The sequence below is a fragment of the Trichechus manatus genome, unplaced genomic scaffold (assembly GCF_000243295.1).
Source record: "Trichechus manatus latirostris isolate Lorelei unplaced genomic scaffold, TriManLat1.0 scaffold00008, whole genome shotgun sequence".
Lineage (NCBI taxonomy): Eukaryota > Metazoa > Chordata > Mammalia > Sirenia > Trichechidae > Trichechus > Trichechus manatus.
Genome location: NW_004443944.1, coordinates 1144825 through 1160190, shown reverse-complemented (window position 1 = coordinate 1160190; position 15366 = coordinate 1144825). Strand labels below are relative to the sequence as shown.

At 46.9% G+C, this 15366-nt stretch overlaps 1 protein-coding gene across 1 annotated transcript in view; it reads right to left on the bottom strand.

The window, feature by feature from the left end:
- DIDO1 (death inducer-obliterator 1) overlaps window positions 1-15366 on the bottom strand; it is a 62767-nt gene that overhangs the window by 34623 nt on the left and 12778 nt on the right. Inside the window, exons 2-4 of the mRNA XM_023742604.1 lie at window positions 3748-3942; window positions 2575-2686; window positions 751-1591 (exon numbers count right to left, since the gene is read on the bottom strand). Coding sequence (XP_023598372.1) covers window positions 751-1591; window positions 2575-2614 — 881 coding nt within the window. The 5' untranslated portion in view covers window positions 2615-2686; window positions 3748-3942. The remainder of the gene's footprint in view (window positions 1-750; window positions 1592-2574; window positions 2687-3747; window positions 3943-15366) is intronic.

Sequence of the window (15366 nt, the reverse complement as noted above, 5' to 3'; positions counted from 1 at the left end):
AGCAAGATCAGGGATGGGAAACAAGCAGCAGTCAGCAAACCCTCAACGTCCGAAATACTTGTAAGTCAAACTGGCTTTAACTTCTATCACATGTATTAAAAAAAATACAGAAAAGTAGAGAGAACAGTGGAAAGAACACTCGTATACCCTTCTTTTGATTTTATTAACATTCAACCCAATTTGCTTCATCCTTTGACTGGAGCATTTTCAGAGTAAACTGTAGGTTTCAAGGCCGGCCACCCTAGCCACTTCAGTGCACAGCTCCACAGAACAGCACCATCACCTTCATCCCACCTAACAAAACCGACAGCGGTTCCCTAACACCTCCTGGCACCCAATCACAGTCCAAGGCCCTGAGTCACCCCACATGTCCAAACTGGGTCCGATCGAGGCCCGCACATGGCACCCTGCTGGGTCTCGCGTGTTACTCGCCAAGAGTCTACAGCAGTGTGCGCCATCTGGTACAGCGGCTACCGGCCACGTGGGAGCCCGCACTTCATTCAGTCCCACCACTGTGGCTGTAAGGAGCCACGCAGGGCCAGTGGTGACCACGGCGGGCAGCGTGGCTCTCGGCAATCCCTACCCACGCCTTCCGTTTCTTTCTGGATACCAAGTCATCTTTTTCAACTGAACAAACCATTCACCCAGCCCAGCCTTTGAACTCTTAATATATCACACGAATGGATAACTCTCACCACCTGGCTTTCTGTGAAAGCTGGGCAGCCCGCCCCCTCCTCCCCCAGGACCTACCTGTTGTTATGAGGCTGTCGGCACAGGCAGTACAGGGCACTGGGGTCGTAAACCTCACACTCGGGTTTGTGCTTGATCGACTCTCTGGGCTCTTCCTCTTTAAGTCCCTGAGCTGCTCTCCCTTCCGGCTTACTCTCCTTGTCATCTCTCGCCACCTGGAACACGGCCACCTGGTCAGCCTCAGGCTCGGGCTTGCTAGGCGGCGGGCTCTCAACGGCGTCACCTGCCTCAACATCCACAGTCTCTGTTGGGTCCTCCTCACGCCGCTTCTTCCTCAGGCGGTTCTGTACGCCTTTCAGGGGCCTATCGGTTGGCTCTTGTTCTCGCTTTCTTCGAAGGCGATTCTGAAGTTCTTTCAAAGTCAGCCCATCACTGTCACTGTCAGAGGTGTCATCCTCCTCGTCACCTCCTTTTGCCTTTTCAGAAGAGGTTGGGCGTTCCTTAACATCTGGGGCGCCAGACTTGGGGCCGCCTTTGATCTCAGAGGTGCTTTCTACGCTGCCTTCAGAGGCAGTTTCGACATCGGTGACTGGACATGACGTCAGCTCGGCCGAGTCTTCCAGGGAGGCAGGAACGCTCTTCCTCCCTCTGCGCCTGACGGTCGTAAGGAACTCCTCCACCCTTTCCGTGCGCTTTGGTTGCCTCCCACTGCGTCGCAAGGAAAGGCTCTGCTGCGGCGGCTGCGGCACCTGCTCCAGAGAGTCCGCTTCGGCGTCTCCCGCACCCTCACGCTTGGCAATCGTGGTTCTTCGGAAGCCCCAGGTTTTCCTGAACTCTTTACTTGTAGGTTTGATGGCCTTGGGCGCTTCATCACTGCTCGGGTCTCCTTTATCATCCATGCCTGACGATAAAACCAACATCATGAGCTTACATTTCTTGGCGACTGACCAATAAACCACTGAGCAAAAGATGGCCACCTTCAGTCCCCCCAGGAGGAGCAGCCGCCACATCGTCTAAGTCTATGAACACCAATGAAACAACAGTGTTCTACTTCAAGGAGCGAGCTTCCCATTACAGCAAGTCACTGTGACCAGGGGAGACGAGCTGAGTTTATTTATGAAGAAAATTTTAATAGTTCCATATTTAATGTTTATTAGAAAAAATGCAGCTAGTAAATTAAATCTACCGTTTTACCATTTTACTGCTTAGGACAAGGGGAAGGAGGGGCAAGGACACGACCCAAATTACCAAGGTCAACAGACTGCTTGACTGCTGTCTGGCTGGCAGCCGCAAGTTCTCCAGCACTCCTGGGTGGGCAGACGGGGTCCACCTCCCTCCCTGGGAATCGGCCGGCTCCAAGCTGAGAGCACAGTGGGGGACGCTGTGCCAGCTCTGGGTCAAGCCCTCAGGAGGACTGCCGTGTCCGTCTTGGGCTCTCGAGGTCCTACTGCCCCCTGGAGAGGCACGGAGAGGGAGAGTGCCCAACCGAGCCCAGCCATCAAGCTGTCATCACCCAGGGCCAGGCACGGGAGGAACGTTGTCTCCAGCCTTCCACACCAGCTCAGCTGCTGGCCAAGTGCCCACGAGCCTAGTGGACACCAAGCAAAGAGAAGAACTGCCCAGCTGAGCCCTGCCCAGGGCCTTCACCTACAGTTGGTGACGTATAAAATGGCTGTTTTTTCAGCTTTGGGCTTTGGGGTAACTGTGTAGCAACAGCTCACTGGAACACTCAGAAAACACCAACTGAGGCAACTGCCTGTCAGAAGTACGTCTGTCTGTCTTCTGCACTTTCTTTCTAACAGATTACTGAAGGATCCTGGTTGTGAAGCCTTTACGCTCCTGTTTAAAATTTAAAATGACGAGACCAAAAAAGGCAACATATACCTGAGGATTCCTTTCCGGGCTGTCCAGGCTTCAATCGCATTTAAATGCTGACGACACCTCTGACTTTATGCCATGTTCCATCCTAAGGGCATGACTGGCATAGAATGAAAACCTTAACAATAGGAAACATACACACTCAAATTTGCTTGCAACCTAAGTTTTTATGTGGGGGTTTTTTTTTTGGCTTCCACTTTCCCACCCAGCTCTGCTGGCGCTATAGACAGTGACTTTGGCTGTCTTGTAAACCTGTCCCATGCTCCCAAGCCACTCAGAAGCTCAAGAGAGTGGCTGTGACAATATATCACGTGTTAGGTCATCTGAGGGGACCCACATGTAAAAGGAAGCAGCTGAACTCAGTCGGGGTGGCCAATTCAGAGGGAACGCCCCTGAAGCCGCCTGGGGCGGAGGCGAGAGCCCTGGCAGCACGTGCCCACGGTGAGCAGCACTAACCGTCCCTGGAAGGTGGGCTCCAGCTCCTGCCGGTGACCCTGACCAGGTCACACTGCACTGCTCTCAAAAACGGCTCATCCCTAATGGTGTGGGCTTTAAACGTGATAAGTGACACACAAACCCCTCCGAAAACAGACATGCTCCTTACCAACGTACATGTGATACTGCTTACTCTTTTCTCTAAAAATTTTACTCTTGGGAAACCAACTTGTGGCAAATCTGACAGCCGTATTAGAAGGGCAGTAAGTGCTAATTTTCACGTAACATTTTGAGTTTCTACTGCAGATGCAGTTTGAAGGGCCACAGCACCAGCAGTTCTTAACCATGAAGGGCCTACACCAGCCTCCCCAACAAGTGCATGGGGTGCATACCTGCACCTCAGAGGGCCCTTATGGGACCCACAAAGCTCAAGCAGGCCCAGAAAACCCATCCCACCTAGTAGGGTGGCTTCCAAAAGGAAGAATCCCCCTCTACAAATACAGTTCTCACCAAAGAGAGAATATGCAAGGTCAACAACATATATGCATTAGTAAAGTAAGCAATGCAAAATAACCGAACACTCCCAATCAAATTCTTAACAGCTCAAACCTTCCAAAAACCCGAGGTAAAGGTAGAATTATTTCAAGCAAACACACGCTATATCAGCTTCTTTACAAAGGAAACAACTTTAGAACCAGAAAATACAAGTTAAAATTGTGCTACTGTTCAAGACTAATACTTTACCTGCCCCCACGCTGAGAGCACGGACACTCTCCTGAAGTCCCAGGTACAACGGAAACCCGGGCCGATGAAATCACCCAGTCCAAGTCAACAGCCGCGCCTCCAAACAAGGCTGTCGCCCGTCACTGTTCACAAAAAACAGGATCTGTGGTCTCAACAACTCAAATTATCTACTGACTGCTCCTGTGCAGTGAGCTCCTAGAGAAGGGAAGAAAATATTACAGATCTAAGTTAATCATAACTAAAATCACATACCCTCTCTATCCCCCCCCAAAGAAAGGGCACCAAACTTTCTAAGTAACATATTATTTGAGTATATAGTACGTGTCCTACAAAGACACAGGGGAGTCCAAAAAAACCCCACAACATGCGCCTCCTTTAAAGACAAGGAACGGAAGACACCATTAAACTAAAAGAAGGGGGAGGCCAGTCTTGGTGGCACACTGGTGGAAGGTGCGCCTGGAACTAACAGCCAGTGGGTGCGGGGCTCCCGCCAGGTGGAGAGGAGAGTTTTAGAAATCTGTACTCGTGTGTTAGCCTCTTTCCAATTACCATTCTACTTCTGAGATCGACACAGCTCAGTAAGACCCACCACAGAACAGAGAAACAAACAAAAAGTGAAAAAGCTGAACAACAAAACAGTACTTATCATCTACGAACGCACTCAGATTGCTACCACCGTCGACAGGAATGGTACTCACAGAGGAGAACAATATTGACACAGAGGGCAGGTAAATGAGAAAAAGAGAAGATGGGTGTTAGGATGGCGGGAGTCCTGCTTTCTTCTTTCAAAAATCCTTAATATTGCAGCCATGTTATTGATTTGATTAAAACTTTAATTCAGATAAATTTTAGAAGACTAAGGTTGATAACTACTAATCATTAGTGTGCTTCTTGTCATCTGTGTAGACTTAAAACCCATTTCTCCTTCCACACCCTCTTTCAAACAGCCTTACCTACTTTAAACGCTTGCTAAAGATGCCTTTGTTTCTAGCTACTTCGTGGATATTTATCTTTTTAACACATGTACCGTTCTTCCCAGAGCCCCACTCTCCTGGAGCTGAAACCCACATCTTACCTCTCCCTCAGCCTCACTCCAACTGCCTTCCCTGTAACTGTGGTCTCCCTAGTGACTTCAGAACAGAGGGGCACCAACACTCCACCTGTCTCCTTTTAAAGAGACAGTGAACACAGCACTTAACAGTGTCTTCTACTGTTCCAGGGTCCAGATTAGCCAAACGACACCACCATAATCACATTCTCTCTTTAGCGTGCTAAACCCAAGCCTCAAAACGATTGCTTCAAGAGTTCAGAAACTTTACTTCCCAGAAGAAACTGGAAATAAACTTTACTTCTGTATTTCACAATATTGAGCACTTATAAAAGCAAAGACATTAAGATGTTCTCAGGAATGAAAAAACTCACTACCAAAAACTCAATTTAAATGTAAATCTGAAAAATAAACTTGTTTTCTAGATTTGATTTGAGTTCTGAATAATTAATCAGAAGGGAAAGTAGCTATTTCTATTAAACAGGATGAGATAAAATACATATTCAGAAACGACTCAGATCATTTCAGATAATTTGGTTCATCTATCTCGACTTTTTGGAACCCTCGTGGCACGATGGTTAAGAGCTTGGCTGTTAACCAAAAGGTTGGCAGTTCAAATCCACCAGCTGCTCCTCGGAAACCCTACGTGGCAGTTCTACTCTGCTCTACAGTGTCGCTTTGACTCGGAATCGACTCGACGGCAATGGGTTTGTTTTTTTTTTTAAATCTCAACTTTAGATCTGCAATACTGGTTTCTCTTCACAATTCCTTCGACATAAACTCTAACGCACAATTTGGTGTGGAACCGAAAACACACACGTCAAGGCAAAAGTAAAAAAAAAGAAAGTGCTGAGTTCCTGGCACAACTTAGAATTTGCACATAATTCTACAAACTGTAGCAAACGAGACTCCGATCACCTCATGTTAATAACAAACCTCCCCAGAAAGGAAGAGGAAGGTGGCGTTGCCGACACTGGCAAAGTAAAATTGTAGGTTAACGCTGTACTGAAATAAATGTTTCTTTTCTACATTCATAAGTGCAAGGCAGGGGTAATGCCATGAAATCTCAGCCTTACAAAACTCACAGGGGCCAATGCTTCTCCTTGTTCTGTTAATGAGGGGCCCAGGTGACAGATGGCAAAAAGTGACCTTCACAGACCTTGAACCAGGGGCTCTCCAACTTTTTGGTCTCAGGACCCCTTTATACACTTAAAAATTGAGGGCCCCAAGAAGGTGGTTTATGTGATATATATCTGTTGCTGTTTCCAAAATTAAAAATATTTATTCATTAAAAACATAAACCCATTACACATTAACACTTTTTAAAATGAAAAATGATACCTTCCACAACAACATCACAGCGATAAGAGTGTCAGTTTTATATTTTTGTTTAAAAAAATGTATTTTTTTCAACATATATGTTTAATATATTAAAAAATTAGAAATATTTTTCTCTAGTTTAATAAAAGACAGGCAGATTTTCATATCCACTTCTGCATTCAATCTGTTGCCATACACTATTCTGGTTGCAATATATGAAAACCTTGCCTCACCCAGGTAAAGCATTAGAAAAAAGGGCGGAGCACGCGAAGCCTTTTCAGCTATTCGTGGCCGTTCTCCTTCGGAACCGCACCAAACCTCCCAAGTGGCAGTTTGTAAGGCTCCCGGCAAGGCGGAATCTGAAACCACATCAGTGAACTTTCCGTACTTGTTACACTGAAGTACACTCTGAAGGCATCTTTTAGCCCTGGGTGCGGCGGTCTGGAAAACACTGGCTCACTGAGTCACGCAAGGGCTCCAGACGTCCACACGTTTTACTAGACAACATGAAAGGAGCACGCTTGTCAGTATCGACACCACTCTCATCAGGGGTCTAACTTCTGGGAAGCTGTCAAAGCTCGTGCTGGCAGATACAAGTTTTCCAAAATTCGAGTTTTTGCTTGAAAGCTTGCGTTTTAGCATAAGCAATCAGTACTGTCGGCTGCTTTCCCTGACACGTGGATCACTCACTCTCCAGAAACGAACGCAGACACCCACGTCTGAGTCACATGGTGTGCCTCTCAGCAAGAACGGTGGGCTGGGAAGGGTGGCTGGCACCGCGCCCAGCTCAGACCGCCAGGTGAGCACCATCCCTGGCGACAACACCCCACTTACAGGTACTGCCATCCCGTCACAAAGAATATAAAAAAACGCACACCAAGGGTTGAGACTTAATAAAGTTAATAATTCTCACTGCTACATCAAGAACATTTTGGAGAGAAACTGGAGTTTTTTGAACGAGCGCGCGGTGAGCAGCACTGGGGAGCGTGATGCTGCGGCTGGATGTGCTTTTGCACCGTGGATCCCAAGTCAGTGCGGGAGCGAGGCCGACTGTGCCCAACCATCACCAGGAACACAGCCGGCAGCGCTCAGCCCCTGGTGCACACCGAGGACTTTTGTCACATGCCGTTTCTGTTAGTTTAGGAGCACGCCGGCTATGTGCAATTCAAGCACACCCATCAGGGCTTTGGGTAGAAGAGACTTCAAACATTTCCTTCCACAATTTGTTCTAAAGTAGCCTATGAATTTTCCCTTCAGATCCCCCAACTTATCAAAATGCTTAAGCTTCCTGAACAGAACTTCTTAAAAACAAACTAAAATATATTCTCCCAAAATAGATCAGTTTTATGTTATTAAATAAATTTTAAAAAAACCCACAAACATTATACATGATTTCATAACCATTGTAAAACTAAAGACTCAACTTTTACTATTAAAGTATGCTTAAAATGAAGAGTTGAGGCATACTCTAAAAATTTTTAGCTCACAGACTTCAGAGAGTGCTTTCTTAGTCATCAATCTCTAAAGACACTTTAAAAGATGATCCACAATCACAATGAAGTTCCTATTCTCAAAGCAGGCAAGCCCAGGACACAGCTGTGGCTTCCTCCCGAAAGATAACAGACAAGGCCTTGTTTTGCCCCACCTGGTGGCAAAATATTGTTATTTCCTCACACCTTAATTATTTTCCCCTGAAACAAGACTCAAAACCAGCAGTAAAAAGTAATAGTTCTTAAAATTTCAATGTAAAAACTGTCATCTCAAAACAATTCTAACCTGCCAGTCAGAAATTATACTTGATGTTACAACAAGACCTCATTGTCTTGGACTCAAAGTTTTTGCTCGTTCTGACAGGCTGGGCCAAAATTTACATTTATTTTGGAGTCCATGGGTGGTGCAAACAGTTAAGCACTCAGCTGCTAACCAAAAGGTTGGAGATTCAACTCCACCCAGAGGCACCTTCTGGTGGTCTACGTCCATAAATAGCAGCCACTGTAAACCCGATGGAGCCCATGGGGGGTTGCCATAAGTCCAAACTGACCCCACAGCAACTGGTTTTTTAAAAATATTTTCTAAAGGGCCTTCTCCACCAGCAACTAATCCTCTGCTGCTGTTGGTGAGGGAAGGCTGAGAATATGATGGCTAAAAGTTAAACTACTACTAAAAAAAAAAAAAAAACTTTCAACAAAAAGACTTTTAGGGTGGCTCAGGGGAACACGCCTAGACTTTTCAGACAACTCGACTTATCCTGAAAGTCACACTGTTGGAGCTCAATCGGCACGAAATGCCGGCGCTCGTCCGCACCTCACCCAGTCTCAGGTCTGCGCAAGAGAGCACCACGCTTGTAGGCAGAGCAGAGGAGGGCAGCGGCGGGCCCACTGAGTAAATGCAGATTCATTTATTTTAATTTCTACACAGAATCTGACTGAGTGTGTGAATTTCACTTCCATTTAAATCCTTCAGAAGATCATAACTAAATCAAAGTTTTGCATCTTACCAAACTGTCACTAAAAAACGATGAAGCTAGGGTGCCCACAATACAGTAATTAAGTCCTCACGTGTAAATACAGAGAAAACTCCAGAAACAACTCTACTGAACTAAAAATTTCGTAAATATTTTTGCTTTCCAATATATGGAAACAAAACCTGTAACTTGCAGCTCAGGACACAGACGAGCTCTGCACGCACGCTGCACTTCAGCGCACCCGCGCAACCCTGGCGAGTGTGTAAAGGATCCCTCTGGTCCTCTCTACCCAGTTTCTGATGCAAAGCACAGGACTGGGACCATGGTGGGCAACTCAGATGGGAATTTCAACTCCCCAAACAAGCATCAGGAACCAGAGCAGCCCCATAGTAAATACAATTATCAAGGTCAAGTAAGGAGAAGGCAAAAAGGAGATTTTCACTGTTCTGTATCAAAGTTCTTCAAATGCTCCCTCTGACAGACTTTCTCTTCCCTCTTAGTGGGGATGTGCTGCTCTTGGTTAAAGGGCCCACCGGGGTCTTAGCATGATTTCAATCGTGCGGCTTCTTGTCCTCATCAGGGCACGTGTCACGTGTGACAGGGCTGACGGCTAATCCCCAACAACAACATCAGGGTGACCTCCTGGGCTAGAAGGGGGCTGGGTGCTCAGAGGGCCCCGGATCACTGGAGGTCATTTCACGGGACGGTCACTTACTTGCACTGAAAGCACCAGGCCATTGCTACGGCACATCCGGGGCTGCATCCCCTTGGAGCCCCAGGTCCTTTAGCTGTTAATTCATAACGCTGATGCTCCGTGAGTCCCCTCCCCAGCCGCCACCCCACTGCCTTATATCCACTTTTGTCTATGTGGCTCCAAGTACATCTTTGAGGTTACTGGTTGGAACCGCTGTGCCTCCAACAGCTATGAGCACCAACAGGGCGGCCCTTCGCCTTGCACCCCACGCAGGTCCCTGTGCTTGAGTTCTGCCTCCGTTCACCCTGGTTATCCTTTTGGCGATTTCTCCTAAAGGTACTGGTCTGAGAACTCCCTAATTCCAAACCCCAAATACAGGCTACTCTCACCACCTCTTCATGACTGCAACAGCGCTGCTGTCAAGGAGCCAGTAAGAGGCTGTGCACAATGAAAGGATATCTGACAATAAACGCAGAGCGCCATCCGATGTACACAACTGTGGTGCCTCTCCCACTCAGCATCTCACCAGTCGGCCTAACTCCGCAACACCCCGCCCAGCAGGCTCCGTGGCCACACACTACTGAGGAGCACCGCAGAGCTGCATGACCCAACACCACCCTCACCTGTGACAGCAAGCCAGAGGTACTCCACACGTTCCCCCAAAAGCAAGAACCTCACTGAGCCAGTAAGAACAGTGCAAGGACACTGCCTATCTTCCTAAAAGTTGTCAACGTTGCCAGGTGTTAAGTTTAGCATCCACTCATTTTTTAAACGCTCACTTCTCAACAGTAAGAGTTTCTAACTGCCATCAGCGTGTGTGTGGCCCAGGGGCCCTTTCAGAAGCTCTGCGAGGCCAAAACCTCTCATCCAGCAACACCAAGTCACTCGCCTTTTCTCGCTTGCTCTCTCAGGACTAGTTTTCTATAAGCTGAAGGATGTGTGATAGTGCAAAAGACTGAATGCACAAGCAGATGTTAGGATCCAGCTGTGGTCTGTTAAGCCAGGCATTAAGGAGATTTGTAACTATGGAAAACCCATGCCACCGTTCTCACTGAATTGTTTTTGTCTTGGAAAATAGAGCTCATTTTCATAAAATGTTACTTATGTCAACATGTAAGGATTTATTATCGTTTTAAGATGAATAAGATATTTTAAAATGTCTTTTAAAAAATGTCAAACATGGTAATTAGATAAAACCTGCATAAAGTAAAGCTCCTTGGGATCCTCAATTTTTAGGACTGTAAAGAGGTCTTGAGTTCAAAAAGTTTGACTCAGGTGACATAAAGCACAGGTTTACACTAAGGGTGACTTCAAAAGGCTGACCCCCACGTCCCAAAAGAAATCCTGGCAGCCTTTTCACATTCAGCGAGGACTGTAAAGACAGGGATAAGCACTGCTTCAGTGCCTGATTTTCTGACTTTTCTCATTCACAGATTTATGATTACCTTGTGAGTGAGAAGTTGCCCATTTCCAATTATGAAAATGTAGCATTCGGAGCAAGAGTGCCAGTAAGTTCAGTCAAAGAGAACGTGGTTAAAAATGAAAGGAGAAAAGAAAAGGCCTTCTCTCACAAACACCTGCTTCCAGAGGTGGAGCTGTCTCTGAGAAAGGCAGTAGATATACTGCAGCCCAAGGGGCAAAAGCGCTTAATCCAACTGCCGTTGAAAAGCACCTAGGACTTTGGAAACTCATTAACTCAAGAATTAACTCCGTATTTTCAGCTGGATTCTTTCTTTCCTTCCCTGGGACACCAGTTTTGTTTGTTTGTTTCGGGGGATGGTGGAGGAGGTCTAAGCTTAAGAGAAAGAGTTACAGAATCAATTGCAGGGTTTTCTGTATCCACCTTCCCAGATTCATGCCTGGCTGAATCTGACAGAGTCAAGTGTATGCATGGTGCATCTTCACAGTGCTCCTGCTGTTACTGCATGGGTGGGGGGAAGTGAAGAGAAAGGATATCTGACTACCAACGTGACACTGTTAAACGTAAAAACACGGTCTAAATTACAATCTGACAAACCCGAGTGCACGCCTAGCTTCCACAGAGCCCAGTGTGTCCCCAGGGGGCACTGCTCCTTCTCTGGGCAGGTTCACCATCCCTGGTCCTGACCTCTACAGCCAGCGGGGCCCACCCCAATCACTACGGCAAGACCAGCCCAGACATGTCCAAGTGGGGTGCATGCTCAGTTAAGTAAATCTGGGGGTGGGAGTGCTCCAGGAGTAGCACAGGTTAAGAGCCCGGTGTTAACCTCAGGATGTCCCTGGGCCTCAGTCCCAGTTGCAGACGTAACAGCCGTGTGTACTGGGCAAGGGCACTTCCCTCTGGGCCCTACTTTCCTCTGTGTAAAATGGGGTAACACTGATCTCCCAAGGCTTCCGAAAAGGATTTCTGAAATTACACTGCATCAAGAGTCAAGTGAGCATGTGCCTGCACACAGCAAGTGTGCAACAAATGGCAGCTATCACCCATGAAAATGTCAGCACTGTGCTGGTGAGGGTTGGGGCAAAGGTGAGTCCACTCACTTGACAAATATTTACTGAGAGCCCTTATGTGCCCAGCACAGGGAACAGATAAGGAGACAGCCCTATTCTCAGGGAAAGGGGGAGACGGCTTCACTTTGACCTAGGAGAAACAACTGGTAAGTACGGGAGCATCCACAGGGATGCTCCGAGCCCAACACTGAACAGTGGAGACAAACCGAGCACAAACTGATGCCTATCAAGACGCTAGTTTGGAAAAGCAAGAAACAGTTATGCAACGGAATCTCTAAGACCATAATTAAAAAGATGAAGGGCGTTCAGGGACTTGGAAAGGGCAGGTTACAAACCAGATGTGCAGAGTGGTGCCTTCTCTAAATATGTCCACACAGCAACGTTCACCGCTATGTGAACAGCTGTCACGGGGACTTCTGGATGGTGGCGCTCTGGTGTTTTACTTCCTTTTTTATACTTTTTCATACTGTTTTAATTTTCAATACATGTATTATTTTTGTAACCAAAAATACAGTAAAAGCTATCTGCATTGTGGAAAAAAAATTTTGCTCTACGTTTTCATAAAGATATACTAAATGTCTGTATGCACACATGAAAAACAAAATCGAAGCATGTAAGCCTGATACTAAGAGAGAAATATCTGCTTGACAAATTACACACCAACTACCACTTTAAACGTTGTATAGTTGTGGCTACAAGAATTCTTATTAAAATATGTACAATTACATATTCAACTTCATGTAACAACCTACTCTCAATATTACTACTCGAAAATAAAATGAGGCGCTCCTCGAGGTAAGGGTCTGCATCCAGACGACTAAGTGAGCACAACTCAGCCTTTGCCTCTGACCTGCTTTTTCTGATTGGTATGTTTCCACTGACTGTTAATCATTTAACCTTTGTAATGCAATTAACACACAGCATTTGATACTAACCATAAAGAAGCTAATATTAGATACCCTCTATGAAGGACTCCACTGTTTAAACAAGAAGAAATGCAAAAGAGAAACTTCGTTTAGGGAAAACTTGCTCAGTGGACTTCCTGTGTCCACCAGGCGCGTGAGAAATAAGGCCTCTAGCCAACACGGGGCCACACCAACAGGGACTCAAGGGCAATCGTGAGCCGGCCTGTAAATACTTTCAATCTTTGCTCCTCTCTACAAGCCAAAGGAAGTCACTTGGTATCATCAGTGCTAACCACAGTTTAGAACAATCAGGACCTTGAACAGATCACAAATACCTACAGAGAACTACTCTCTGTGAGTTAGGTACTCTAAGGCCTTGAAAAGACTTACAAGTGTCAACAGCAGGACCTACAAACCTGACTGACAAAGAAAAACGGGCGCCAAAGTCCTCGCTCCAATCCCCCCCAGCCCACGTGAAGACAAACCCCAGGCACCCTTCAATGCCACATCAAACTGCGCTGAGAGCCCCCTTCTCCAAGCCCCCGTGACAACAGCTTCTCAACAAGCCACTGTGAGGCTCACACATACAAACTGTGAGCCTCGCTGTCTGCAGGAAGGAAATCAGTAACCATGGGTACTAGGCAGAGGAGGAGGGAAGGCCCAGCCAATCACACAATTTTATATTTTATCTGTGCCCCTGTTTTAACAGAAAAGAACACACTTTGCTTGAAACAGCCCCAATTTAATCAAATACTAACAAGGGGCAGCTCTTGGTAGAAAAGCAGAGGAAAAATTAAAGATGTCCAAAAACCAGACAGGAGGTATCTCACTCCTGAAGCTCAGGGTTAAGATGAGTCTGCGTGCACTGACCCCGCCTGCCAGCTAGCACACAGGCACACAGGCAAAGCAGAGGCGGGCTTCGGACAACGCCGCAGGCCGGAAGTTTCACAGTGGGTCCACCGACTGAGATGTCTCTGCTATGTTTAAAACGGGAAAACAAGGAGTGACTAGTCACGGAGGACACTCCAACCAGAAGTGCCACTAAGGGGGAAACTGGTTGGTAACACTTAAAGGAAACAGCTGGAACCACCTCCAGTTCCCCGTTAAAGCTGTCCTCAGGAGGACCGGGACAGCACCCTCCTCAGTCACTGCCACGTGCAACAATGCTGCGTGCAGTAAGTATTCGCTGGATAAATCCAAGAATGCGTCTAAAGTCATGTGGGCTTTACGTCCTTAAGAAGCATAGCTAACACACCTTTCTTGGAAGTTTATTTCAGCCAGGGCATGTGTGGCTCTGGGGAAACCACAAAACTTTTATGTCTCGTGTAGTAGCTGAGAGCACGAGCCAGACAGCCTAGTTTCGATTCTCAGCTGCAAGATGTTGGGCAAGTTACTTCCCCGTGCTTCAGCTTCCTGGAGGTGAAAATGGGTCCACTAGCACCCTACCTGACAAATGAGCTGGCACACAGACCACCAGGAAAGGGCTCCACACGCTCTAACCGCTCAAAGGGTTGTGCGCTAAATGGAGGCTCTGCTTCACACTTAGCATCGTTTTATGGGTACGATGAGGTCATAGAAAATACTATAAAGTTCTTAAAAGTTGCCTTTTCCTCCTGTAAAACGTTCCTAGGTATGTTAGACCCAAATGGAATTCTATAATTATGCAACTCTATAGTCAAGGAATAAAGTCTCTTCATTAACCCATGACTTAATTCACCGAGCTGCTGCTGTTACCTAGGGCCCAAACTGGAAGCTTACATATGGAGAAGCCACATTCAAAGCAGAACACCCAGCCCAGACCTCTAGTGCCACAACCTAGCTGGGGAGCACAGCAGCACCACAACCGAGAGGGGAGGGTGCCACGACGCTGGGTGTCAGAGCTGGGTGAGAGAGAGAGAAAGGGGGCAACCAAGGGGCTCCCTCCACCAAACGCCAAAGCTGCCCTTTCTACTTTCAGAACTGGGGGAGGTGGGAAGGGAGCAGAACATGGCACAAATACACAGTACACACTAAACTAACAAAACAAGTCACGCCACAAAAAACTAAAACTCAGTGTTTTCAGTTTAGGTATATACTCTCTAAAAAAAGAAAATCGATTTTCTGAAAGCCTTTGCTTCTTACAGCGCTAATTATTCCACAAACACTGTAACGTTACCTTTTACTAGAGCAGTGAACTGCAAGTCAAAACGATCACGTTAAATGAAAGCAACAGAAAAAACCACATTTTAAAAAGATCCTACCACAAAGTTTCCCTCCAAGGCTGTCTACAGGGATAGTATTGGTTTAATTTAAAAAAAAAGGGAGGCGAAGATTCAACGCAGCTAGTTAAACAATTGTTTGAAATACATTCATTTATACGTATAAACCCAGCTAGGCTTGGATCTTCCAAGAGCATTTCCCCCTCAGGACTTTTCGGATTATTCTGCCTCCCGCACTGCTGATCTGGGTCAATGGGGGAATACTACTATCATCCTTATTCTCTTTCAGTCCCAACTGCGACAAGGACGCAACCACTCGGCACTCAGCAGTGAGCAACCGCTTTTTACGGTTAGTCCGACTCACAGCCGGGAGCCCCGACTCGGACCCGCGCCCGCCCGCCCGCCGCCTGCGCCCTGTCCGCATCCGGCCGTCACGAGGAGGCCACTCTGACCCGCGTCCATTCGCGCCGCTCACCGAGCGCGGCCGATCGCCCCTCCCC